General features: G+C 37.5%; 1 protein-coding gene across 1 annotated transcript in view; it reads right to left on the minus strand.

Moving 5' to 3' along the window:
* Positions 1 to 27,839, minus strand: part of LOC136874341 (phospholipid-transporting ATPase ABCA1-like) — a 372,334-nt gene that overhangs the window by 253,707 nt on the left and 90,788 nt on the right. The window contains 2 exon segments of the mRNA XM_068227760.1: positions 19,571 to 19,731; positions 26,786 to 26,901. Coding sequence (XP_068083861.1) covers positions 19,571 to 19,731; positions 26,786 to 26,901 — 277 coding nt within the window.

Raw genomic sequence — 27,839 nt, forward strand, 5'->3', positions numbered from 1 at the left:
AATTATTGAGAGAGCACTGTAATATAATCATGATATATTTTAGATTCTTACGTAATTCTCATCCCAGAAAACTTTTCAATTCATAGCTACTACTTCTAAAATACAATATTCAGTTTTTCACCTAAGCAATTCAAGCTAAGATATAAATGCCCAGTTCATTATATCTCAAATAGATTAATTTCATTAAACAGCAAAATATGTACTCTAGTTCAAAAACTGGACCCTTTTCCAAAGGCACTACACTGAAGCTACACTTTACATAATGATCTTCAACACTGCATGTCACAGAAAGTTACAAACTACATCACTGTCAATATTCCTCCCTCTTCTTCACATGTCAATGGCCTTTACAATTGGGTGTTGAATTTTCCCTATGCAACCATTCATCTCAATTGGTATGAAGTCAACAAACAGCCTTGTTTGAAGAGAAGAAAACTCCATGTTAAAAAGCTCACCTAGTTTTACTGTAGAAGGAATTTTGTTGGAGTTGTTAATAATAATGTACACACTATCCACTTTGAACTTGACCCAATTATAGCTAAGGCAGGATCAATAGACAATTAATTACCTTTTGCAATCAGGGTGTTGATTCTTCCAATACATAACTATTAGACATAAAATAACAATTTACACTTCAGAATCATGTCTCTTACTCATTTCATCTAAATGTTTAAAACTTTCATTACTCTTCTGGGTAGAGGTAAGACTAGGCATCATTATCTCTGCATTTCTTCCGTATGGAAGGTCAAAGGTTTACAAGTGCCTGGCAAAAAGGAATATATTTAACCCATTTGCAGTCAAAAGCGAATAGAAAAACACACCCAGGTCATGTTCTACATTAATGTGGCTGCAAAGGTAGATCATAAAGCCAAATAATCACTACATGCAATACTCACCTACTTTATTCCACACGTTTACTATGGACAACTCTACAGTGGTACTTGTATACATGACAGATGGAAACAACATGAACCAGGTATATAAACATTAGAGGGTTGGTCAAATTGATACATAGTTTTTTTTAAATAATTCAATATTTCAGCCACTGAAGTTAGTCAATCAGATCACTTTGCGGGCAGATTCAAATAGGCTTTGCAAGGTGCTGTCGCTAAATCTAAACATGAATTAAGACCAGCCTGAGAGCCATGCTGAAAAATCAGCATCAAGTACAAACCCACCGTAGGTTTCAGCCCGTGTCACTGTAGCGTACTTCCTATGGCGCGATCTTGTCACTTTGGAGGTCCGTATTCGAATTCCTCCCATGGCAAAGTTTCTACTTCTATTGGTGCTCTCAAGTCTGTCTTAAGCCATGTGCAGATTTAGCAACACCACCACACAAAGCCCACTTGAAGTGAAGCGATCTGACTGACTAACTTCAGGTGGTGATAGAATTACAATGGTATGAGATAACAAATTACTTTTCCTAAATTATTTCTCAGTATGACCAACCCTTTGATGCTCTCATACCCAGTTTACATTGTTTCAGACCACCCTGTATATAATGACAATAACAACAAAATTATATTCACCGAGCTCGATAGCTGCAGTCGCTTAAGTGCGGCCAGTATCCAGTATTCGGGAGATAGTGGGTTCTTCGAACCCCACTGTCGGCAGCCTTAAAGATGGTTTTCTGTGGTTTCCCATTTTCACACCAGGCAAATGCTGGGGCTGTACCTTAATTAAGGCCACAGCCGCTTCCTTCCCAATCCTAGCCCTTTCCTGTCCCATCGTCGCCGTAAGACGTATTTGTGTCGGTGTGACGTAAAGCCAATAGCAAAAATAAATAAAAAATTATTGTCTTCCTGAGTACTCATGCATGTACATTTAAAAATATATACAGTGTTCCCAAACATGTAGGAAGTAATCACAGGGTGGATAGTGTACCCCAAAAAAACACAAAGTCCTTATGAAAACATATGCCCTACAAAAAATGAAACGTCTTATGGCTTTTAGTGCTGGGAGTGTCCCAGGACGAGTTCGGCTTGCCGGATGCAGGTCTTTTGATTTGATGCTCATAAGCGAACCGCATGTCGTGATGAGGATGCTGATGATGATGATGATGATGATGCTTGTTGTTTAAAGGGGCCTAACATCGAGGTCATCGGCCCCTAATGGTACGAAATGAAACGACAAAGTAAAAGTTCAAAATTATCCACTGACCAAAATAAAAAATGTCATGAAGAATGAATGAACGAATGAATGAATGAATGAACATGAATTTAAAACAATCAGTGGATCCGACTCAAAAAATATCATAGTTAATAGTATTACTGACCAAGGGACCACTGCCAAAAGCAAACCGATGATGCTTGGTGTCGAAATGGGTCCAAAATACAAGTCAAAGGCCCCTCAGAATGATACTTATCGCTAGTAATGTAGAACCATGGTATCTGTCCTGTTGCGGTACTAATCAATGGTAGCAGAGACTTGCGGTATTCCACACATTATTGTACTACTCAAAGCTTATGAAATTCGACATTAATACAGACCTATGTTTTTCTCACTCTGCGGCGCCATTCACAGGCAACGCAAACCTATGATGTTCATCACATAAGAGTACTAACCACAGGGACCTCTCCCTATCCCGTGGTGTTCCTCATATAGTAGGTACTAATCACAGGTAAGGCAGGTCCATGGTAGCTATCATCCCATGGTCCCGCTCATATGGTGGTACTAATCACAGGTACTGCAAAAGCCGACCGCGCGGTGCTCCTGTGTGCTACTAATCACAAACCTATTTCGTACGTAATATAGTGGTACTACGCACAAGTAAAAGCGACCCTTGGTGTTCTCCGCGTGGTGGTACTAATCACATGTAGTTGCATGGTTCGAATACAATCATCCCTTGGTCGCCCCTTTTAGTCGGCTCTCACGACAGGCAGGGGATACCGTGGGTGTATTATTCGTCTGCCTCCCCCACCCACAGGGGGTGTGTGTTTGGTCCGCGAGAGGTATTTTATTTCCCTCAAGTCCGCCGGCAAGCCGGTTAGGACCCCCCTATCCGCCACCTGGGACGCGCCACGTGGGAGTATCACCTCTCCCCCTGCTACGCCTGCGTAGCAGGTTCGTGGTGATGAGGATGCAATGATCATGAAGACGACACATGCACCCAGCCTCCATGCCAGCGGAATTAACCAATTATGGTTAAAACTCTCGACCCTGTCAAGAATTGAACCCGGGACCCCTGTGACCAAAGGCCAGCATGCTAATCATTTAACCATGGAGCTGGACATATGCTCTACAGTTGATCATTGATAAGCTATGCCTAAATTAGTTATTAGTTGGAAGGGGGTATGGTTCATACTTAGGATTAAGTCTGGAGTCAGGCATGCTATTACAGTCATTGCAGTACTTAGCCAGCATGTGGAACAAGGTTGCCATCAAATACATGCAATGCCTTCGGACGTGTCCGACATACGACGACGTATTCAATTTATTTTTAAAAAGGTTCCACCTATTCAATACATATAAAATATAAATAAATTGTATATTTCAATATTACAGTATATAGAAATTCAATACGGATCAATAATGAAATTTATTACTTTTAAATCAACAAGGTGGCGTGTACAAGTGTACATTTGGGTGCATGGTGGACATTTTGAGAACTTCTTATCGACGAGCATTGTCTTGTTGAAAAATAGCACCATGATACTGTCACATGAGAGGTAACACATGAGGAAGCAGGATGTCCGTGATGTACCACTGTGCCGTCAGAGTTATCTTAATCACTACCAGCTGTGACTTGAAGTCATACCCGATGGCTCCCCACATCATTATGCCAGGAATAACACCGCTGCACCTCTCAAAAACATTGGAAGAATGGGACCTCTCCCCAGGTCATTCCCATAATCACAGACAATGGTTATCCAGGATAGTGCAGAAGCGCGATTCACTGCTGAATACAACGCGATGCCTTTTGTCAGCAGTCATGGCACCTCACCAAATTCAGTCATTGTGTTGTGGGGTTAATGGCAGCCTATGCGTGGGAAGGCAATTCCCTACTCCAGCTGCTGCTAGTCTCCGACCAATGGTGCGGGATGCCACAAAATGTTGCAGGGAGTCCATTACTTGTTCTCAGATGGCATGCGCAGATGTGAAGGGGTGCTTGTTGCACAATACAATGATCCTCCCTTGCGGTGGTCAGATGTGGTTGACCAGAATGTTGACGAGTATGCCTGCCCCCACATTCCCGTGCAGTCCAACACTGGGCTACTGTCACAACAGAATACCCCACAAATCTGGATATTGGACAATTCAACCAGCCGGCCAAAGGGAGACCCACAATGAGGCCCCTATCAAGCTCTGTTGGGTGCTGATAATGCTGTCTCACACAAATATGCAGCATCTCCATGTCCTTCACAGTGATCGCTCAACATCTGATGCTCTTTATGCCTCTTATATAACCTACCAGGCCTGGTAACAACACTAAACACGAACACAAATGCACTCTGGTGGTCATTTTACCATCACATTCATCACAGAGAATTGCAACTCTAATAATCATTTACATATCCGCCAATGGTGTGTACGTGTACAAAGTCACATTGACATCTGACCATTTCTTCTGGGTGCTTCAATTATTTTGTTAGGCAGTGTATTTGGAAGACCATATAAATTAATAATAATAATAATAATAATAATAATAATAATAATAATAATAATAATAATAATAATGAGATAATCCACCAGATAGCTGCCCCAATTAGGAAATCAAAAGATTGCCCTCCTAATCAATTCATACGAATAATATCTATTTAAATGATGTTTGGATTAAGCAGGGCTTGAGTCATAACTCTAGATTACTATTGCCACCATCAGGCAGATTGTCTCTTTCAGATTTTATATGAGAAAGAAAAACCACTACATGCTTCTTAAGGTTAGGGAGTACTAGTGGTGTCTTACAATTGCCAATGAATTTTTTAACGCTGAGTCCACTATGGTCTGGATATTAGCGTATGGGATTTTGTTTTTTCTTAAGAAGTTCAGCGTCTCCTTAGGAATTGTTCCTCTAGCACCAATCATAAGGCCAATAACTTCCCAATTTGTAATTTCATACTTCTGAGATCCTCAAGGCATGGTTCATATATGGCCTTTTTCTCCTCGCACACTAATCGAGGCTGCAGTTAATTTTCCTCAAATCTTACAGTGGGATCAATCACCATACCCACACCTTTCGACCGGTCGATAACAATACTATCAGCTCGTCTCTGGATACATTTGTGGAAACACATCCTATTTCTTCATGGATCTCCAAATGATGTGTTTACAGAGACTTCTAGCAATCAACTGGTGAACTGCATTGTGCCTATGGATCCTTATCAGCTCTCCCTTACGACAGAACCCCAATGCATGAGGCAAGATTTCGAACTCGTCAGATCTTCTGCAACAGGATGAATTATGGCTCCTTCCAGGGAGAGATCGAACTGGGATGACATTACAGTTAATTTCAATTGCTTCTGTCCATTGTCCGCATGACATACCTCTCTTATTACTGATTCAAGCGTTTTCTTTCTTCCAGTGGGAGAGGAATATCACTCCCTTAACCCTTGAATGGTAATGTGCACCAACTTCTAAAGGAGTCTTCACAGAGTACTTTTTGTGTGAGCTTGGGAAGAGGATTTTCGAGATAAACTTGTTCCTTGCCAAGCGGCAGGTGTTCAAGGCAATGGGCGATTTCAGTATGGAGCTCTCTAGTGGCTTCAAAGCATGGGCTTCTCACATGCATCAGCCTTTGGCAAATATTTATATGCTGAATGAAAGCCTCCCATTGAGCTTTGAAAATTCCAAATCCTCTAAGATAGCATGGTGTGTAAATTATTGCATCTGGGGCATCAGTAGGTAATACAATAATTTCTTTAATGGAATCCTTATAATTTTATCAATAAATTTCATTGTCAGATTTTTCAAAGGTGCACACCAAAATGGATAGATAAGTTGTAGCCAAATATACTGACTGAGTATGTTTAGCTTCTGATTCAGCATGAGAAGCGGTGAACTAACCAACTGGTTCAAATGATTATGATGATGATGATGATGATGATGATGACGATGATAACAACAACAACACCACCACCACTGCAGCTGCTCTTTGTTCCACCGAAAACTTTTACCCATTACCCCTCTTCTACCAGCCCCGCTATAAAAAAAGGTTTGTAAATTTGTCTTATCTTCCACTGAACACCTTTATGGGGATCGAAATAATGCAGGCAGATTGGAAACATCTTCCTGTTCCCCTTTTTCGAAGTGTCAGTTGCCAATGAGAAGAAATGTTTAATTTGTTCAGAAGAGGATAAAATCTTCACAAAGTCATTCACGTTTTTTGGTACTAATATCTTTCTCACCAAAGCTTCTACTTTTGTTTGACTGCAAATTAATTTTGATGCAGTTGGCAAGTCACTGGTGAAAACAAGCCTGGTAAGTTTCAAGCCACAATCAAAACTATTATAGCTTAGATTATTTTGAACATTGTTGTAGCAGAATGCTAATTCAGCAGCAATGAGACTACTGTCATAATTTCCCTTCTTAACCATAAACGTTGTTTTAGAGGCCATGTTAGTTTGCCTCAAAAAACTTTCATGTAATGCCATTGAAATGTGTTGCTTTAAGTCACTTTCACCTCCATGTAGAAATTAAAAAAACAATTATAAGTAAAACATTTTGGCTTGAAACAATTATTGTCAATGGGCGCAATTCAGTTATACTAATTTCCCATTTTTAAAAATAAATGCAAAGTCTTTTCTTCTTTGCTTTTGAGGAATCACACATTAGGTCTACATGCCTACTAGTTCAGTGGATGATGACAAAATCGAAAGAATATACGAAGAGATAGAAGATTTAATACAATATGCAAAAGGTGACTAGAATCTAATTATGATGGGAGACTGGAATGGAATGGTAGGCCAAGGAAGAGAAAGTAACACAGGAGAATTTGTATTGGGACAAAGGAATGAAAGAGGAAGCTGGCTGGTTGACTTCTGCACCCATCATAATTTAATCCTTGCTAACACCACATCCTACAAACACCACAAATGATGGCTGTATACATGGACGAGACCTAGAGACACTGGAAGGTATCAGACTTCATTATGATTAGGCAGAGATTCAGAAACCAGGTATTGGATTGCAAGACTTTCCCAGGTGCAGATGTGGACTCTGACCACAACCTGTTGGTCATGAAATGCCATCTGAAATTGAAGAAACCGAAGAAAGGAAGGAATGCAAGGAAATGGGATCTAACCAAGTTGACAGAAAAGAGTTTGAGAGACTGTTTCAAAGAACATGTAACAAGGACTAAATGAAGAGGCTAAAGGAAACACAGTAGAGGAAGAATGGATAGTCATAAAGAATGAGATCAGTAAGGCTACTGAAGAAAAGTTAGGAAGAAAGGAAAAATCAATTAAGTAACAAGAGATAACTCAAGAGATACTAGACCTGACTAACGAACGACGAAAGTACAAAATTGCAAAAAATTAGGAGGGTAGAAAAGAATACAGGTGAATAAATAATGAAGTAGATAAAAGTGCAGGACAGCTAAAGAGGAATGACTGAAAGAGAAGTGCAGAAGGTTTGATGATCCCAGTAAAGGTAGATACTGCATACAGGAAAATCAAGGAAACCTTTGGAGAAAGGAAAACTAGGTGTATGAATATTAAAAGTTCAGATGGAAAACCACTTCTAGGCAAAGAAGACAAAAGAGTTTGAGAGACTGTTTCAAAGAACATGTAACAAGGACTAAATGGCAGGAACATACCCAACAGCTGTACCAAGGTAAAGAAGTAGATGATACGGTTCTGGAACAAGAAGAGGCTGTCGATGCTGATGATATGGGAGACCCAATTTTGAGGTCAGAATTCGACAGAGCTTTGACAGACCTAAGTAGGAATAAGGCATCAGGAATTGATGACATACCATCAGAATTACTGACTGCCTTAGGAGAAACCAGCATGGAGAGGTTATACCATTTAGTGTGTAAGATGTATGATACAGGAGAAGTGCCATTCAATTTTCAGCAGAATGTTGTTATACCTATTCCCAAGTAAGCCGGTGCTGACAAGTGTTAAAACTACCGCATCTTTAGTTTAGTATCTCATGCCTGAAAATGTTAACACTTATTATTTACAGAAGAATGGAAAGACAAGTTGAAACTGAGTTGGGAGAAGATCAATTTGGCTTCAGAAGAAATGTGGGAACACGTGAAGCAATCCTGACTTTACGTCTGATCTTAGAGGACCTTATTAAGAAAGACAAGCCCACATACATGGCTTTCATACATCTAGAGAAGGTATTCAATAATGTTGATTGGGCCAAGCTGTTTGAGATTCTGAAGGTGATCGAGATCAGATACCGAGAAAGGAGAATTATCTACAATCATTATTTATGAGCTTCATGTCCGTACTGATAGGTTACATATATGAATTATGATGAATTGATATTAATAAGATTTCCATATATGAATTATCTACAATCTATACAAAAATCAGTCTGCAGTCATAAGAATCGAGGGCTTTGAAAAAGAAGCAGCAATCCAGAAAGGAGTACGGCAAGACTGCAGTTTGTCCCCCCCACTTTTCAATGTTTATATAGAACAGGCGATAATGGAAATCAAAGAGGAATTTGGAAAGGGAATCAAATTCCAAGGAGAGGAAATCAAAACCTTGAGATTTGCTGATGTTGTTATTTTATCTGACTCTGCAAAAGATCTGGAGAAATTGCTGAATTGTAGGGAAAGAGTCTTGCAGAAGGAATAGAAGATGAAAATAAATAAGTCCAAAATGAAAGTAATGGAGTGTGGTTGAAGAGAGTCAGGTGATGCAGGAAATATTAGATTTTTTTTTTGCTAGGGGCTTTACGTCGCTCCAACACAGATAGGTCTTATGACGACGATGGGATAGGAAAGGCCTAGGAGTTGGAAGGAAGCGGCCGTGGCCTTAATTAAGGTACAGCCCCAGCATTTGCCTGGTGTGAAAATGGGAAACCACGGAAAACCATCTTCAGGGCTGCCGATAGTGGGATTCGAACCTACTATCTCCCGGATGCAAGCTCACAGCCGCGCGCCTCTACGCGCACGGCCAACTCGCCCAGTAATATTAGATTAGGAAATGAAGTCTTAAAAGAAGCAGATGAATATTGTTACCTGGATAGTAAACTAGCTAATGACTGTAGAAGTAAGGAAGACATAAAATGCATACTAGCACAAGCAAGGAAGGCCTTTCTTAAGAAAAGAAACTTGTTCACCTCGAACATTGATATAGGAATTAGAAAGATGTTTTTTTGAAGACTTTCGTCTGGAGCGTAGCATTGTATGGAAGTGAAACATGGGCAATAACTAGCTCAGAAAGAAAGAGAATAGAAGCTTTTGGATTGTGGTGTTAAAGAAGAATGCTGAAGGTGAGATGGGTAGATAAAATCACAAATGAAGAGATACCGAATCAAACTGGTGAGAGGAGATCAATTTGGCTAAATTTGATCAGAAGAAGAGATAGAATGATAGGGCACACCTTAAGACACCCAGGACTTGTACAGTTAATTTTTGAGGGACGTGTAGGTGGTAAGAACGGTAGGGGTAGACCAAGATACGAATATGACAAGCAGATTAGAGCAGATGTAGGATGAAGTATTAATGTAGAAATGAAAAGGTTAGCACAGGATAGGGTGGTATGAAGCGCTGTATCAAACTAGTCTATGGACTGATGACTCAAAACAACAACAACACTAGCAGAGCTCTCTTTACTCTCACCCCACCGCAGCACAACATAAAATGCCAGCTATAACAATTTATGCTAAAAGCATTTGAAAGTGAAAAAATGTAGGGTTTCATTAATTGTTGTGTTGATATAAACCAGATGCTTCTGTGTCACACTACCGTGAATCCTACGCTTGGGCTTGGTGCCAGCGGTTTGCTAACCTAATACACATTTCGATCATAGTACAGCATCACCAAAGGAAGAATTAACTGAAATGCAGGATCAGTAAATACTACTGTAAACAGATAATTTTTAACCATGGCAGAAGAGAGTTATTTGAACATGGGGAAAAAAAGACATCCTGCATGCTCTTAAAACAGGACATTACTTCAGACCCATATAATAAAGGATACCTGGCAACCCTGCTACTACCCTATTCAGCAGCAGTGGTGGTTGCAAATCGTATCCGAGTGAACACATTCTTCAGCAGTTTACATTTTCACACTCGTAATACTTTCGGAATATGTTTCATATGACTTTGTAGCCCAATCTTGGCATGAAGCATACGTAAACACTAATCACATGGAATGGCTGGGGGAGGGCGGAGTTGGGCTTGACAGAGCTTCGGTACTTATCGCTTAACCTCTTCACGTCTATGCTATTCCTTTTCAAACACGGTAACAAATGCAGAAACAGTGTGGCACCAAAGTGTAGATTCTCTGCAAGCCTATCACAGGATTGAGTGTTAATTCCAGCTCTTTTCATAGTTTGCTTTAGCTGATCCTTGAAACGCCTCAAAGGGACTCCATGAAGTCTTGAGCCGGAGCGGAGTTCACCATACAAGAGTTGACGAGAAAGCCTGCTATCACACATGCAACTGAAGTGCTCTATCCATCTGAGACTGTGGCCAATGATGGTAATCTCAATGCTTATAGCATGCGATTTTGCAGGAACTGCAAGGTTGGCGACACAGGGGGTCCAAGTTCCACAACAGTAAAGCAGTGCTGATATGACAATACCACAGTAAACCATAAACTTGGTATGCACTATAAGGTACTTATTTATGAAAACACGACAGTCCAAATGCTGAGTGCGCAGCACCAATTCTCCAATCCACATCCTGTGAGCAGTTAGCATTTGTTGAGAGGAAACTTCCTAGATATAAAATGTGGGCAACCTGCTCCAGTGCAGTATCTGCAATGTAGATATTGAAAGCTGGGAGGTTTGATCCAGGTGCAGGCTGTGCGAATTTTTGGCTTTCTGAACATTAATGGAGAGACCATAACAATCTGAAGCACTCCTGAAACAACTTACTAACTGTTGCAGCTCCACGGTGTGAGAGCAGGTGCAGCATCTGCATATTGCAATTCACTATTAAACCTACAAACCAGGAAATAAAACACAAAATGAAGATTTTCCTTCAAACACAATTATTTACAATGTTTCAGCTAGAGTCAATGAAAATAGTTTTTTCTTTATACGAAAAAATTTCATTTAGTGTTCTAAGTTTGTTGAGAAAATTACAGTAATGTAATTGTACGAGTTATTGTGAAGTAATATTCCGGCTTATAACCCAATGAATATCTTATGTCATTAACAGCTCACAAGGGAATTATCAATAAGTTCATACCAAAACTGACAATGCAATTTTTCTGGGAGGATGAGGAGACCATGAAATAGCAATGTACAAAAATTTAGGTGCCATTCCAAACTGGAAGGTGTCAAAATCTTGATTCAAAATCCATGTGACAATGCAGCTGCTGGACAACCATTACATCTTGCTGGCTAGCGCGGTGCACAGCGGAGTGGAATTACAGTTGTGCTGGAGAGGGATAGAATGAACTGGCAGTCTCTTTTGTTTTTCATTTGTCATTCATTATGTTGTAGCACATTTTTAGCATATATTATGTAGATTAACCCCCGCTTATTTCACTGAAGATGGCTCAAACGAGTCGAAACATGTTTGAATTTTATTGCTCCATCTAATGATGGAATTATGTTTTGTATTGAATTAGTAGGATACATTTAATTTTTTGCTTTGTAAAGTGAAAGCCGTCAATACAGAATGATTCTAATATCCTGTAATAGGTTACCACGTGCCAAGATCACTTTATTATAAGGGAATTAATGTGAAACAAATGTGGTGTGTTAATCACATGATAACAAGAATATTTTTGGCACCAAGCACAATGAATATGCACTTTAAGGCCACATTGTTCTTTACCGTTTTCCATACTTGTTTAAGAGCAATATTTCACAGATACTTTGAACTCTGAAGGTCTCTTTGTTGTGTAATTGATTATGAACCATGAATGTTTAATCATGTCCTTGAACCATGGGGAAGAAAACTGAAAATGAATGGAGGATTGCATTTTCAGTATGCTGTTTCTTTGATAAACATCAAACTGAAAGTCTTCACAAGCCGGCATAATGTTTTTTTAAACAGCAGTACAAAGCATTCAATTTCTGGGAGAAACCTTATCCAAGGGCTGTATTTTCCCTCCAATGCTGGGAGGAATCTGGAGAATTTCTATACTGCTACCCGGAGGAATATCTTCAAGACAACTTTTGTCACTAAAATTTGTCCAGGAATCTAACAGTACCAGAGATAAATATAAACAGCAGCACTATATCTCCATGGGATGACTTTCAATCAGTTGGATCTCATGTCGACTTCTCTCTCTTTCTTCCAAAGTTATTTCACTGGAAGAAATGAAACCTTTTTTACGGAAGTAACGTCATGCATATTCTAGAACATTAGCCAGATTCTTGACTGTTCTCTCGAAAGGAACATGTGTTAATTACCAGGCACAGTATGCTCAAGGTAACGTGCTCACTTCAGCTGGTCACCAGAGCTGCCCATGTCCAGCTATAAGCTAATGCATGAAATCTTCTTAGATATTTCCAGGTCTATTTCAGGAACTTACAGCTAGAAATGGTAGCTAAGTTTTTGTACATTGCTTTGTTATAGTTCCATCATCCTCCCTGCAAAATTTGTTGTTTTGATAAGAACATATTGTTAGTTCCTGTCAGAAGAAAAAAACATTTCTATAGAAAGAAGACAAGGCAAAAAGATGCCAGGATCATATCCAACAGTTGAATCAAGGGAAAGAAGTAGATGATAACGTTTTGGAACAAGAAGATGCTGTTGAGATGCTGATGAAATTGGAGTCCCAATTTTAAGATAAAATTCAACAGAGCTTTGAGAGACCTAAATAGGAAATAAGGCACATGGAATTGATGACGTACCCTCAGAATAACCAACTGCCTCCTCATGATTAGGTCTCTGTACAACAATGTAATGTGTCTTTTTATCATTTACCCGTAAGCCAATCTTTGCTGCCATTTCCTCTGGTTTCACAAATAACTGCCTAATTTCTAACTCACTGCAGCCAATAAGAACAATATCAATCCATTTAGTGTGTAAGAAGTATGATGCATGATAAGATTTTAAACAGAATGTTGTTATACCTATTCCCAAGAAGCGGGAACTGACAAGTATGAAAACAACTGCAGCACTACTTTATTACAACTTTCTTACTACTTTAGTATCACTCACTCACTCTGTAGACTTCTGAGGGACATGAAGTTCCCGTGCCGATCGCACAATCCTCTTCCATCCTTTTCGATCTTGAGCCTGCTCTTCCCAGTTTTCAATTTGGAGGGTCCGGCATACCTTGTTGATCTCCTTCTTCCAGGTGCTTCAGGGTCTTCCTGAAGGTCTTTTCCCATTAAGAGATCCCTTGTATAGATCTATTGGTGCTCTGTTAACCTGCATCCTCAGTACAAGTCCAGCCCAGCGCAGTCTGTTGGATTCTATCACACCCATATTAGTGTGTTGTTGAGAGAGGGTGTAAATCTCATAACTAGAGGGTGTAAATCTCATAACTAGATCTTTTCTGCCAGCTTTAAGAGACAGAATTGAACCATGGGCGAAATATTTTTCTATTAACTTTTTTCTCAAAGACTTGCAACTGTAGCTGCTCTTTCTTGGTTATACGCCATGTCTCGGAACCATACAGAAGTACTGGTCGAATGATTGTATTGTAGATAATCATTTTTGCATTCCCTGTTAAAAACTAGGGCTCAGAGTAAAATGGCTTATATGCATTCTTTAATTCTAGCTTGGTGTTCCTGTTGCCTTTGGTTTTGGTCATTGATTAATACACCAAGGAATTTAAACTCCTATACTCTTTTAAATATATATATATATATCCCAATCTTCAAAGGCAACCTGTCAACCTCATGATTTAGTCTCTGTACAACCATGCAATGTATCTTTTCATCATTTACCTGTAAGCCAATCTTTGCTGCCATTTCCTCTAGTTCCACAAATAATTGCCTAATTTCTAACTCATTGCAGCCAATAAGAACAATAACAGCTGCATATGCAAGGACTTTATGTTGTCTCCCCAATATGATGCCAGCAGGTACAAGAGCTAATTTCCTGATAATCTTCTCCAGTGCAATGTTGAACAGAAGAGGAGATAGTGCATCCCCTTGTCTCAGACCAGTTTTTTTCTGGAAGAAACTTGATTTTCTGCCCTTAAGCAAAACACAGCTAACATTACCATCCATACACAGTTTGCACATGTTAATTAATTTTATGGGAAAGCCAAACTCCATCACGATGTTGACAGCCCTTCTCTATGGATTGAATCATATGCCTTGAAGAAATCTATAAAGAGACAATGAACCAACTCCTTGTGTTCCCAACCTTAATCATTAATAGTCTAAATTGCAAATATGTTGTCTGTAGTGGATCTGTTACTATGAAAACCGTTCTGATAGTCCCCAATAATATTTTCAGCAAATGGTTTTAAATTCTATAAAAGAATAAAAGATAGAATTTTGTAGGTCATGTTTACAAAAGATGTACCACGATAATTTTGATCAATCAATCAATCAATCAATCAATCAATCAATCAATCAATCAATCAATCAATCAATCAATCAATCAATCAATCAATCAATCAATCAATCAATCCTGATCTGCATTTAGGGCAGTCACCCAGGTGGCAGATTCCCTATCTGTTATTTTCCTAGCCTTTTCCTAAATGATTTCAAAGAAATTGGAACTTTATTGAACATCTCCTTTGGTAAGTTATTCCAATCCCTAACTCCCCTTCCTATAAATGAATATTTGCCCCAGTTTTTCCTCTTAAATTCCAACTTTATGTTCATATTGTGATCTTTCCTACTTTTATAAATGCCATTCAAACTTATTAGTTTACTAATGTCATTCCAGGCCATCTCTCCGCTAACAGCTCAGAACATACCACTTAGTCGAGCAGCTCATCTTCTTTCTCCTAATTCTTCCCAGCTCAAACTTGGCAATATTTTTGTAACGCTACTCTTTTGTCGGAAATCACCCAGAACAAATCGAGCTGCTTTTCTTTGGATTTTTTCCAGTTCTTGAATCAGGTAATCCTGGTGAGGGTCCCATACACTGGAACCATCTCCTTTACATCCTTACTACAACCCCTAAACACCCTTATAACTATGTGCAGAAATCTGTACCCTTTATTTACAATCCCATTTATGTGATTACCCAATGAAGATCTTTCCTTATGTTAACACCTAGATACTTACAATGATCCCTAAAAGGAACTTTCATCCCATCAATGCAGTAATTAAAACTCAGAGGACTTTTCCTATTTGTGAAACTCACAACCTGACTTTTAACCCCGTTTATCAACATACCCTTGCATGCTGTCCATCTCACAACATTATCGAGGTCACGTTGCAGTTGCTCACAATCTTGTAACTTATTTATTACTCTATATAGAGTAACATCATCCGCAAAAAGCCTTACCTCTTATTCCACTCCTTTACTCATATCATTTATATATATAAGAAAACATAAAGGTCCAACAATACTGCCTTGAGGAATTCCCCCTCTTAATTATTACAGAGTCGGATAAAGGTTTGCGTACTGCAATTCTCTGAGATCTATTTTCTAGAAATACAGCAACCCATTCAGTCACTCTTTTGTCTAGTCCAATTGCACTCATTTTTGCCAGTAGTCTCCCATGATTCACCCTATGAAATGCTTTAGACAGGTCAATTGCAATACAGTCCATTTGACCTTCTGAATCCTAGATATCAGCTATATCTTGCTGGAATCCTACAAGTTGAGCTTCTGTGGAATAACCTTTCCTAAAACCGAACTGCCTTCTATCGAACCAGTTATTAATTTCGCAAACATGTCTAATATAATCAGAAAGAATGCCTTCCCAAAGCTTACATACAATGCACCTCAAACTTAGTGGCCTGTAATTTTCAGCTTTATGTCTATCACCCTTTCCTTTATACACAGGGGCTACTATAGCAACTCTCCATTCATCTGGTATAGCTCCTTCAGATATGGTACTATATGCCAACCCATTGTCTTTAGTATATCCCCAGAAATCTTATCAATTCTTATCCCCTCCTTTATGAATTTGGACAATAAGTGATTCCTGCCATTCTTTTGGAATAACTTCATCGTGCCATATCCTTAGAATGATCTTATACATGCATTTATGTAATCTTTCTCCACTGTATTTAATTAGTATCACATGCCTGAAAAATAATAACATGTACTATTTACAGAAAAATGGAAAGACAAGTTGAAAATGAGCTGGGAGAAGATCAGTTTGGTTTTAAACGAAGGAACACGAGAAGCAATCTTGACTTTATGTCTGATCTTCAGAAGATCGAATTAAGGACAAGCCCACATACATGGCATTCTTAGATCTAGACAAGGCATTTAGTAATGCTGACTGGACCAAATTATTTGAGGTTCTGAAGGCGATCATGATCAGATACAAAAAACTACAATCTGTACAAAAATCAGTCTGCAATGATAGAAATCGAGGGCTTTGTAAACACAGCAGCAATCCAGAAAGAAGTGAGGAAAGGCTGCAGTTTGAGCCCTCTCCTTCTATACGGAGCAGGTGGTGAAGGAAATCAAAGAAGAATTTGGAAAGGGAATCATAATCCAAAGAGAGGAAATCAAAACTCTCAGATGTGACGATGATATTGTTTTTTATCCGAGTCTGCAAAAGATCTGAAGAAATTGTTGTATAGACACAGTCTTGGAAAAGGAGTACAAGATGAAAATAATTACGTTTAAAACAAAAGTAATGGAGTGGAAGTTGAATGACGTCAGGTGATGCAGGAAATATTAGATTAGCAATTGAAGTCTTAAAGGAAGCAGATGAATTCTGTTACTTCAGCAGTAAAATAAGTTATGATGGCAGAAGTAAGGAGGACATAAGATGGAAACCAGCACAAGCAAGAAAGGCCTTTCTTAAGAAAAGCAATGTGCTCACTTTAAACATTGATATAGGAATTACAAAGATGTTTTTGAAGACTTTTGTCTAGAGTGTGACATTGTATGGAAGAGAAATGTGTACAATAACTAGCTCAGAAAGAATGGGAATAGAAGCTTTTTAACTGTGGTGGTACAGAAGAATGCTGAAGGTGAGATGGGTAGACTGAATCATAAATGAAGAGATACTGAATCGAAATGGTGAGAAGAGATCGATTTGGCTAAATTTTTGACCAGAAGAAGAGCCAGAATGACAGGACACATCTTAAGACACCCAGGACTTGTTCAGTTGGTTTTTTAGGGAAGTGTGGGCAGTAAGAATGGTAGGGGTAGACCAAGGTATGAATATGATAAGCAGAATAGAGCAGATGTAGGATGTAGTAGTTATGTAGACATGAAAAGATTAGCACACGATAAGGAATCATATAGAACTGCATTAATTCAGTCTGTAGACTGTGAAACATCAACCTTTCAAAGGCCTGCAGTTGGTTGACTGATGAAACCTTTAGAATGCAACGCTGATAACACATAACAACCTTGACTCTTAGACCAGTCCAGTTCTACACAGGAGAGTATTAAAATTGCTTAGCTCGCCTGGTGGCCTTGATCGTTAAGGCGCTGAAGTCTAAACGGTCTGACATCGAGGTTAGTCAGTTCGAGTCCCGTTGGTCGAAAAAAATTTCACCATCAGAATGTTGGCCAGCAAGGTAGGGGAGGGCGTGGTATACAATTTCTAATCACTAGATTGCGTGCCAAAAGCCTGGATTAAATTCCAAACCTCTCTGCAGTGCTCATATGGAGTGAGGGCATATGACGCTGTTGATGGTGATTTGTCCGTCAGACGGGGACGTTAAGCCTTGAGCAGATCCCTTGGTGCTATTTGACAAGAGTAGGCTATCTGCCGGCACCGGGTTTCACCCTCTCCCTACTATCATATATCACGTCATTCATTTCATCTCATTAACTCCTCTGATGAGGTTGACATCAGGAAGAGCATCCGGTCATTAAAAAAAACCGCCACGACAGATTCATCTCACCTCATACCCGACCCCGTAGGGAAACGGGACAATGGTTGGACAAACAGTATTAAAATTGCTGTATAGATGGATAAAGTCGAAGATCTTTGATGAATGAAGAATTTTTCCAAAAACCATGAAAAAAGGCTCCATTTCCATATAAGAAAATGCTCAGAGTTTACCAGGCAATTCAATATAGTAGGTGGAACCATAATATATACACACACAGAGTTGGAAGCAATTCTTCTTGTTATAGTAATGCTATGTATTTAATACTCCTGTTATAGCAATGCTGTGTGTTTAATATTCCTTCAGTGCATTTGTACTTTGCGATGGAAAAGAGTTTCTCAACATACCAGTATATCTTACATTTAAATACCCTCAACATGCCAGTACAATATATCTTATATTTAAACACTTTTCACTGCCAACTGATTATGCTGGGATTCGATCCACCAATCTTGACATCTGAAGGTAACAAACTACATTACACAATGTTAACATTGATGCTTTCAAGGTGCATACTTGTAGACATGGTACAGGCTTTTGGCCTTATGCCGTGTCAAGAAAATAAGGTGAAATTCTTTACGTTTTGCAGAGAACTTTGCTCTGAGTCTTCAGAAGAAAATCTCGACTGTTTGCAATGAAGACTGCTCCAATAATGAGAGTTTGAATTTAAGAATGGTTTACCGTTGGTCATAGTAAGTGGTACACTCATTCGTCACCAGATGGCTTGCTGTATGCTGGCACAGATCCAGTATTCCAAGTGGGAGCTGATGACACCATCTAAGCTTCAATTAAGATGTTCCTGTTACACCGTGTATGCGTGAGAAGTAACAGAAGGGTCTTCAGATGAATCAGGGATGAACGAGGTAGAAGAAATAAATAGGAATTAATAAATTAAAATAAAATAATAAGTTCAAAAGCCTATATCATATCTACATTACACCATGTCACACAGTTGAAGTTGTCTTATTTTTTAAATATGCACATTATCAAAAGTTTTGACAACATAACATTCATTATTTTATACCAACAAAATTCCATCTAGCGGATTTAACATTTTTAGGCAATAACGTTTTCAGAAACTAATACTCACAAGTACAACCTGAATTTCAATATTACACTGTAATATGATTCATCTTCTATAATGCTTTCTATCCTGAAAGTTCATCTTTCTTCTTAATACAGAAGGTTTTTGAACATCAACAAACCTTCCTAACACCAAATGAATTTCAAAAAACTGATAATTACATTGTTTGACTTAATTTCAATTTTTATAGTGTATTTTGTGACTTGAGAGAGCAGTTTTCGAACACTTAAAAGTACATTATCAAACCCTAAAAAGGTGCCCCCTTATCCTCAAACCCTAAAAAGGTTCCCCCTTAGCAGTATTGTGCAAAAAGTTGCCAGTATAATTACAAGAAAACACAAAAGATGAAAATGCAGCAGAAGCTATGGCATCATGTGAGCAATAATCCCAAAGAGGTGAAAAGGCATGCTAGAGTTAAATGCAAGAAGCTATTAGGAATCCAAAGCACACACATAATTACCTGATTTTATAAGTTACAAAGGGGGGCAAGGTGTCATTTGCAGGGTCCACATTGGTGAAGATCACTACTCCCCACAGTTTGTTGAACTTGATCAGTGACATGGCCTTTTTCGTTGCCTCTTGTTCAGTAGCAAAACCTTCAGTTTTGTTGACCTCAAAGCACTAAAACAACATGCATTTTCATGGCTGATGCTGATGTCCAAGACAGTTTCAAAAAAGTACTCAGTTATTTTTGCTTATTTCACATATGAGAGACAGTATGAAAATAATACAGTACTAATTTAATATTTTTCACTTTAGAATATCACCAATAATTATGTCTATCTCTTTTTAAATGTTTGTATGCACCTCTTGGATTAGATTTGTTCCACCTTTCTTTAGTAAATTAAAATAATACACAATACATAACTACTAGTAAACATACAATACTATATACAGTGTTTAAGATCAGTAACTTAATCAGAGAAAAAATTACAAAGCATGAAACTAATTTCTTAATCATGAATGCCAAGGTAAGAAAGCTACTGTAACAGGAGCAATATACATACAGGGTGGTCAGAAAGAACGTGAACCAAGTATATGAACATTAGAGCGTTGGTCATACTAATAAGTAATTTGAAAAAATTATGTTGATATCTCGTGCTGTTGTCTTTTTATCAGCTGCTGAAGTTAGCTGATCAGATAACTTTGCAGGCAAATTCAAATGGGCTTCACAAGGCGGTGTTGCTAAATCTCTACGTGGCTTGGTCGGACTGAAGAGCCATTACACATTATAATTCTCATATTGTGGACCTATTGAATTGTACATTAAAGTCAAAGAAATATTAATGTTTATTAAGCAAAGAGTACATTTTAATTAAGAATTAAAACTTACAAAGTAAGTTATAGGGACAGGTTTTACCCTTTTTCTGAAGGGCATCTTTAGCCTCAATCTCCAACATGAAAGATAATAAATCAGGATCCTGATTGTTCTTAATTGTAGTTTAAGAAAAATTACAAATTATAAATGTGAGGATGATGCTGTAGGTACATGCATCAAAAAATGAGTGAGAGGGATGACAGTAGTTAAAATATTCTTATAATAAAGCCTTTATAAATTCTTACAAACAGTCCTAATTTATATACTTTTATGAACGACCTTGTCTAAGAATGTGGTAACAAGTTGCATATTAGTAGTTCTATAAGAACACAATTATTGCTGCATTGAATTGAACCTTGTTAAAAGGTGCCCTATATTGGTTGAGGGTGTAAGAAATAAGCTTGGAGTTTAAATAAATTTTAAAGTTGCTAAGTCAGCTGCCTTCTTAAATTACGTTGTAGGAGTGAGGAAAAATGCTTGATAGAAAGTAGCCGTAATAATAAAGTTCTATACGAACACAGTTAGTTCTGCATTGAACTGAACTTTGTTAAAATGTACTCTGTAAATGTTGAGGGCGTAAGAAATAAATTTAGAGCTTAAAACAGTTTAATCTTCAGAATAATGATGAAGAAAAGTATTTTTGATCACTCCAAGTGGGGTTTAAAATAAAATTTAAAGTACATGAATTGAAAGCAGATGGAGAGTAGTGATCTGATGTGAAAGTACACATAAACTTGGTATGGTATACACAAAAAGAATGAAATAGATGAATCCCTGCAGCTTTTGTCACTGAAGGACAGAATAAGAATGGCAGTGGTCATTGCTAAAAAGTAGATGCTGTTGTGAGGTAATGGGAGTGGGGAGATTGGCAAGAGAAGAAAATGGTAATAAATTTATCAGGAAAGGAATGTGATAATACAGCCTGAAGAGTCTGTTGAGGGATCTGGTCCCATAATGTCATCGCATTTTGAACCACTCCTACTTCAATGTGTCCCTCCCCATAAACTACCCGCTATTGCTGGTTCTGTCCCTATATAAGTTAATGTTATCAGCCCTGCAAGTTTTTTTGCCCAGTGTTCTGCCAATGACAAAATTTACAATGAATTTTCTTTCACTGATTATCATTCCCTTCCTAAAAACAAGTGTCTTTCTGTTGAGCCTGATAATCTAAATTTTCCATCTGATTCTAAAAACAGTTCAAAAGTTCAATCATCCAATGAAAACCAAAGAGGAAACAAGCACTGCATTAGATTCACTGATAGCATAAAATAAAAAACATAGGAAATCTATAAAAAAAAGTTACTGAAAGAAAACCTGATGTTAATATGGAGGCAATTAGGAAATACACGAAGAAAAATCCTAAAGTCAATCAAAAAGCTGTTAGGAGATACAAAGAAAATAAACTATTGATCCCATGGAAAACAAAATCTTTATCGGGACTCAAGTATGACTACAATACAGATTATAGTAATGACAAGGTTGTTGCTATTGGTCAGAAAGTCAATTGCAAGTGGTGTCATGCAAAAATGGAAAATAGAAAGCCCCAGTCTGTGTTGTAGGAATGGAAAGGTACATCTCCCTTCCTTACTAACGATCATCTTGAGTCTGAGCATATTTTGAGGAACATTTCGAAAGTATAACGGATGTGTTCAAATGACATCCTTTGGATCTAAGGAGGTACATGAGGGAAATTTTATACCAACTTTTAAAGTTCAAGTCCAAGATTGTCCCAGAATAGGAAGTCACAAGAAAAACACTCATTTTTACAAATACATTGTGTTGGCAATGACAAGAGAGAGTCAGAAATTTGGTCCAATATCTTCCCTGTTGTGAAGCCTTGGTTAATTTTACAATTTTGGCAACTTGTGCATAATCACAATCCTTATATATGAGATTTTAAAACAGCATTGGAGAACGCCCCAGAAGGTCAAGAGTTTAAAGTTGTGATTCATGTGGACCGACAATCACCAACTGAACATACGGATCGATATAATGCACTTACAATGAGTGAGGTGGCTTTGGTGATTGTGCAGCAAGAGTTTGAAAAGTGGGACTTCGTTCTTCACAGCAGAGACACAAAGTTGGTACAGATCAAAGAAACATACCATGTTTATGATGTGCTTCAGTAACCTCTTATTTTCTGCTGTGGAGAAGATGGATACTCCTTCAGCATCCCCCAGCTTGATCCAAATTCTAAATCTCCTCTTAAGAATACGGTTTCTGTTTCAGATTTTTACTCTTACCGAATCATGGAAAAAGAGGGTCAAGAAAACTACACCTTACTCTATATCAGTCTCCTTGATCAGTATTTAACAAGAACTTCCCAACTGGATCGTGACTTCAACAACCACCCTGGACAACATAATTTGAACAGCAGCAGGCAAGGGGACCTGCATTTATAATGACAACTACACACCTCAAACTGTGACTTTGCAAGGGACACTGACATTATAATTGGCAAGGGGCACTGACATTATAATGAAAACTACCCAACTCTGACTTTGCATGAGGAATGATGTATGGAGACCATTCCGTGGTGTTTTTTGGACAACACTAAGAGCAATGCAAATTAATTAAATCTTACTCACAACGTGCATATTTTATCTAGAATTCCATATAAAATGTAGAATTCCAGTCAAGCACGAGTACATGAGCTAGTAAATAATAAGTATATGATTGTGAATGTCAGTATGGAACCGCAAAGAAGTTTATTACATGTAATGTTTAAGATGATCATTAACTTTATTTTCTATTTCATTAAAGCTTTTTAATAGGACTACATTAAATAATATTTCACAGCATCAGTATATTGATATGAAAAGCAAGACTCATTTTTTCTATCATGTAACATCAATGCATAAAAAACTGGTAAAAAGTTAAAGTGTTTATTTTTAAACCTGCTATTTTTTCCAATCCTGCAAGTTTTTAACCATAATATCACATATTAATTCAATTACATTTAATGTATACCTCCTGTTACAAACTCCAATGAAAAATAACAGTATCTGTTTCACACTGCCCCTCATAAAAAAAAATTACATAAATAAATAAATAAATAAATAAATAAATAAATAAATAAATAAATAAATAAATAAATAAATAAATAAATAAATAAATAAATAAATAAATAAATAAATAAATAAATAAATAAATAAATAAATAAATAAATAAATAAATAAATAAATAAATAAATAAATAAATAAATAAATAAATAAATAAATAAATAAATAAATAAATAAATAAATAAATAAATAAATAAAAGAAGTACACTATTATTAAATACGTACACCAGGAAATCTAATATATTGAAATAATGGTTTGAACAAAATGCATCAGTTATGGTTCACAAGATTGTATTGTCCCTGGTATATATTTTTACATTAGCATGTATAACTCTAATAAGCATAGCAATCACCATAGCAACAGACAGCCACATCCCATACTCATCACAATCTTCAAGTTAGGATTTAAAACACCAATAAGCAAAATATTCACCACTGTGATATAGAGCCTCAACTTAACATTTAAAGAATAAACCAGCAGGGAAAAAAGGCAAGACAATACTATATATCCATTTCATGCTATATAAAAGTAAACAATCACCTCAATTAGCATTTCTTTAAAAAACAAAAAAGAAAGCCAATAAATGATGTGGAAGCCCAAAAGATTATTCCAGATATTAAAAAAAGCAACAAAAAAAAAAAAAAAAACCAATTATTCAAGCATGCAAAAGAAACGAATAAAGTCTGAGTGCTTATAAACTGGAAGTAAGAAAAGGGTTAAATTCTTACAGGGGAAACAACTAAATTTAACTTATTTATGTAATACACCATTTAAGCAAAAAAAGAAGTTAGGTATCTACATGGGCATTATATTAAAAAAAAAAAAAAAAAAAAAAAAAAAAGAATAGGTTGGGGAGTTTAGCTATACAATATACACTGAGTGGCCAAAAGTCACGGGAAGGAGTATTCCATTAGAAAACGTGCTGTGTATGACCCCTGAGCATTGCAGCTAGTTGCGGTGTAACTGAGCAGTCTGTCACAGACACCAGTCTCATGAAGATGGCAACACTTGGTGAGTTAACCGACTTTGAACGTGGGATGACCATCAGCGCACAGCACATGGGTCATAGCATTGTGGAGATTACACACAAACTCTGGTTTCCGAGGTCAATAGTTATTAATAATCTTCACCATAATGGCCAGTATTGGGTCTGTATTGACTTAATCACAGTACATAAAGAGATGGATAATCCCCCTAGTCAATACTATGTATTAAAAATTTATTTACATTTCACACTTCAGAATATATAGTACATGTTTCAAGAAATATGTTAATTCTCTCCTTCAGCTAAGTAGGTTAAAATTCATATATTACATTAAGACCTAATAAAACAGGGGGCCCTCCACTAAGAAAACTACATGTGAGACATGTACAATATGACATATTAAAAATTCATGAATGGTAGCATGGAAGAAAAGTCCATCTTGTCACTCCATATAAACACAACATTAGGGGGATATCTATGTAGGTAAAATGTTGAGCATTGTTGTGATATGACGTCAATGTTTCCTTGTTAACCCAATACTCCTTTATCAAAATCAAATTGGATTGATGTGAGAGGGTGGCGAATGCCCATGAAGCTATGGATCCTGCATGTCAACAAGGTTTTATCCCGGCGGGAGGTGGCTCAGTTCTGGTCTAGGCGGCGTTCTCATGGTGCAATTAGACCCTATTGTCCAGCTGCAGGGAGCACTGACAGGTTCACATTATGTGGACATTCTTTCAGACCATCTGCATCCCTTTCTGGCCCTAGATGACCCTGATGGAGATGCCATGTTTCAACAGGACAATGCACCATGTCACAGCTCTGCGGTGGCATGCAGGTGGTTGGAGGAGCACTCCAGTGAAGTTAAGACCATGGACTGGCGCTTCAGATCCCTCAATCTTAATCCAATCGAGCCTTTATGGGATGCTGTCAATGCTGGTGTACGCTCCATGAACCCCGCACCAACAACACAAGACCAATTGTGGGGAGCAGCGCAAGATGCGTGGGTCCAGATCCCTCCAGAACGATTCCAACACCTTGTAGAGTCAATGCCTCACTGTCTTGCTGCTGTTTTGAGGGCTCACAGAGGAGCAACTGTTATTAATGTCGCATTCAGTGTCTTCCCATGACTTTTGGTCACCAGTGTAAAAAGTGTAATAAGAAAAATCTGGAAAATGAAACTAATAAATTTTGTAGTAAAGTATTACTTTCCTTCATTTTCCCATTTGCTCACCACTAAGAATCTAACATTCTATTTTCTGCATAAATTGTCAAAGAAGAAACTTTTCTGAAGATAGACATTTTTTTACATACAAGAAGTAGGTTTTTAATCTTAAGACTTGATTTTTTCCCTTTTTATGATTTGCTTTACATCACACCGACACAGATAGGTCTTAGGGCAATGGTGGGATAGAAAACAGCTAGGGGTGGGAAGGAAGCGGTCATGGCCTTAGTTAATTTGCCTGGTGTGAAAATGGGAAACCACAGAAAACCATTTTCAGGGCTACTGACAGTGGGATTCAAGCCCACTATTTCCTGAACACACAGCTACATGACCCTAACCACATAGCCAACTTGCTCGGTCCCACCCGAATTAACTTCTTAAGTAAAAGCATAATTTATCGTCACAAAACCATCATTACTGAATTAAACATGCTTTTTGCTCTATATTTTGGTTTAGAATTTACTGACAATTTAAAATCTACTGCCAAAATACAGGCTGCATTTAAACAATTACATTTATCCAGGTAGAGAACAGTAATAAAATGACAGTCGTCACAAGGACTGTTTGTGAATACCTACCTCATTGTATTTTCTGGCATCTCAGTTATAAAAAAGAAATCCAATTATTTTAAATTTTCACATCAAATCATCTATAGTTTATTTGGAGAGATATTTCCAATTTGTATAATCATTGTGATGTGAGGAAGGGATCAAAACATTTGCATGATAAAGCATTGTCAAAGACAAGATGGAATATTGCTGCCACCCATGATTTTGTTAGAATTTGCATGAGCTTTCAGGACCTTCCTGTTCTATAATAACCTTATGCCACAGACAAAGATCTCATGTAACATTGATAAAATGCTTACACAGAAGAATATTGAACTGCCCAATAATAAGATGGCAACTTTACCAAAGCAATGAGAAAAGGATATAATTGTAGGGAGCACTGTGGATTTCAGTTGAAAAAACTGTACTATAAAAAAATGAAGAAAAACATGGTCAAAAAAAAAAATTAATCTGAAAGTGAGAAGGATACCATTGCCTAGACTACTTTTCAACTCAACTCAACCATCTTTACTCACGTTCAGCAGGAGTCTAGTAGCATTCTCAATCTCTTCCAAGGCAGAAAAAGCCTGAGCTCTGTAGTTAATATCAGAAATGAATCTGTGAGGAGGACAGAAACACACATTATAGAGCACTATAAATAAGATTTGAAAAGTTATAACTGCATCAACTGAAGCCTTCTTGATGCTAAGCAGGTAATAAATATATTTGCAAACTTTAAATATGAATTTTGGAAAAAAAGAAGCTTTTGAACATTTTATCTACATTTTGCAAGGAATAGGATGTCATAATTGTTCTTTGCTGGCAAGTAAAACCTTTCCCTAACTATTGAAAAGCATAATGTGTTTCATGCTGCTCTGCACAGGTACCTGTAAAGCACCTGATTTGCGTTGAAACATCCATCTGTTATTTTTATTAACTGCAAGACATAAAATATTGTGATTTCTTTATCACAAATCAATATGTAATACCATAGAGTAATTTTGTGGAAGAATGAACTGCCAAAAAGGCAAAACATAAAGGAAACTAAATGTTATGTCAAAACTATTGACTAAAAATGTACAGAAAAGCTGTCATTACATGGTAAGTAGACCATTATTTTATATATAGTGAATATATTACTTCAAACTGTTAATTATTTATGTTAACTCATAAAATGTAAAAAACTGGACAACACTTAGTTTAATTTAAATGTGGGCTTGGCCTTCAAGGATGTAAATTATTATAAGATTGGCAGTCATATATTCACACCTCCACAATACTACTGCTGTCAAAACTACTTAAAATCTGTAACCATCACCCTTATCATTGTTTCAGGATACAGAGGACTGCAATGAACAGAATCAAATTATAATACAAATATAGTTGGTCCGTTATTAGACATTATAAACTTTCCAGCTAACTCATTCCCAGTTGCCAGCATTTCGTCCCAGTGTGCTAAGTTGGGCTCATCAGCTGTTAAATAGCACACCTACCAAGACGCATGGCTAGCCCAACTTAGCACACTGGCGCAAAACGCTGGCAACCAGGAATGAGTTAGCTGGAAAATTTACAATGTCCAATAACGGACCA

The sequence above is a fragment of the Anabrus simplex genome, chromosome 5 (assembly GCF_040414725.1).
Source record: "Anabrus simplex isolate iqAnaSimp1 chromosome 5, ASM4041472v1, whole genome shotgun sequence".
NCBI classification, from domain to species: Eukaryota; Metazoa; Arthropoda; class Insecta; order Orthoptera; family Tettigoniidae; genus Anabrus; species Anabrus simplex.